Source organism: Solanum dulcamara, chromosome 12 (genome assembly GCF_947179165.1).
Source record: "Solanum dulcamara chromosome 12, daSolDulc1.2, whole genome shotgun sequence".
Lineage (NCBI taxonomy): Eukaryota > Viridiplantae > Streptophyta > Magnoliopsida > Solanales > Solanaceae > Solanum > Solanum dulcamara.
The window spans coordinates 65,314,255-65,315,657 of record NC_077248.1 but is presented as its reverse complement, the minus strand read 5'-3'; the positions used below and the strand labels follow the sequence as shown (position 1 = coordinate 65,315,657).

Sequence of the window (1,403 nt, the reverse complement as noted above, 5' to 3'; positions counted from 1 at the left end):
GCACGACCCGGTGAATTGGATCGTGACATTTTTCGATTGATTTTCACCTTTTTTTAAGTAATGATATAGCATAAATTAATAATTTTTTGTTTTATATTATTTTTTTGATACGATTCGATTCGATTGATTTTTCATATTCTTTTGATACTAGGGTGAATCAATTAAGACTAATAATAAGGTTGAAACACCTTTTGTAAGTTGTGTAACTTTATACAGTACCCCAAAGAACTTCAATCATTCAAACTTTGAACACGTTTTTTACAACTACAAATATTATAAATTTATATTTTTTATATTATAATATCTCAGAAATATGTTTAATATGATTTCCTCTATAAATAACTTAGGGTGAGGACCTTTTTTTGACATCAACCAAATAACAATAGTATCATACAATTAAGTATGGCATTTAAAGTTGTATTGGTTTTGTTTCTTGCAATGCTTTTGCTTACTGATCAGAACAACGCTGAGACCGTTGGAGACTTTCAAACATGCATGGTCGATTGTCTTAAAAGGTGCGGTATTAGCATAACTTGTACTGGTTTATGCCTTCCCCATTGCGCTCTAAGTGAATCAATTGATACTACTGATAAGGAAAAAACTCGAAATCACGTTTGTAATGTTGGATGTTCTTTAGGTCACTGTTACAAATTTCTTATCAAATATGGTATGTAACTAACACTCTTTGTCTTGCTATACTTGTTTGTTTGTTTTTTTCGCTATCACATATTATATCATTACGTTTTTTCACACGATATATGTTTAATCTTGCTTTACACAACGATTATGTAATTTTGCAGATAAGGACAAGTTTGGAAATTGCATGAACGGCTGCAGTGAAAACTATTGCATTGGCAATATTGCTCTAAAGAAAGCTTAAGAAGAAGTATTTAAGAATTATTACCACAAAAGTATGTGTCTATATATGACACTAAATTATTAGTTTGTGGTTGTAATTCCTTTCATAAATTATGCATTTGTGTTCTGTATTGAATAAATCTCATGCTTTAATGTATTCTTATATATTAAAGCACGAGAGAAGTTGTAGATCTACTTGATGTTCTATTTTTATGTATGGGTGTTTGTGAGTTTAAAAATCCATGAATTCAATCTAATTAAGTAGAACTAAGACTGAGCTAAGAAGAAAAAAATAAAGAATCGACAGAATAAAATCTAGTGATTAGTGTTCAATACAATGAAAGTGCACAATTACATATCAAACTGGTCATTCTTATAAAGTATAATTGTGTTGTCTATGACACTATGCTATGTAGTATGTACTAAGCTACTAAATACTTCTGTGGTTGTAATTTCTAAATTATGTACTAAGTTTAAGAAGAAAGCATTAAGAATTATTACCACAAAAGTATGTGTCTAGCTATGACACTAAATTATTAATTTCT

At 29.1% G+C, this 1,403-nt stretch overlaps 1 protein-coding gene across 1 annotated transcript; it reads left to right on the top strand.

Moving 5' to 3' along the window:
* The first annotated feature begins 359 nt into the window (after positions 1 to 359).
* On the top strand, positions 360 to 1,053 carry LOC129876419 (uncharacterized). Its single transcript, XM_055951861.1, has 2 exons — positions 360 to 667; positions 801 to 1,053. The coding sequence occupies exons 1-2, from the start codon at positions 403 to 405 to the stop codon at positions 878 to 880; spliced, it is 345 nt and encodes a 114-aa protein (XP_055807836.1). The 5' UTR covers positions 360 to 402; the 3' UTR covers positions 881 to 1,053.
* Positions 1,054 to 1,403: the final 350 nt, after the last annotated feature.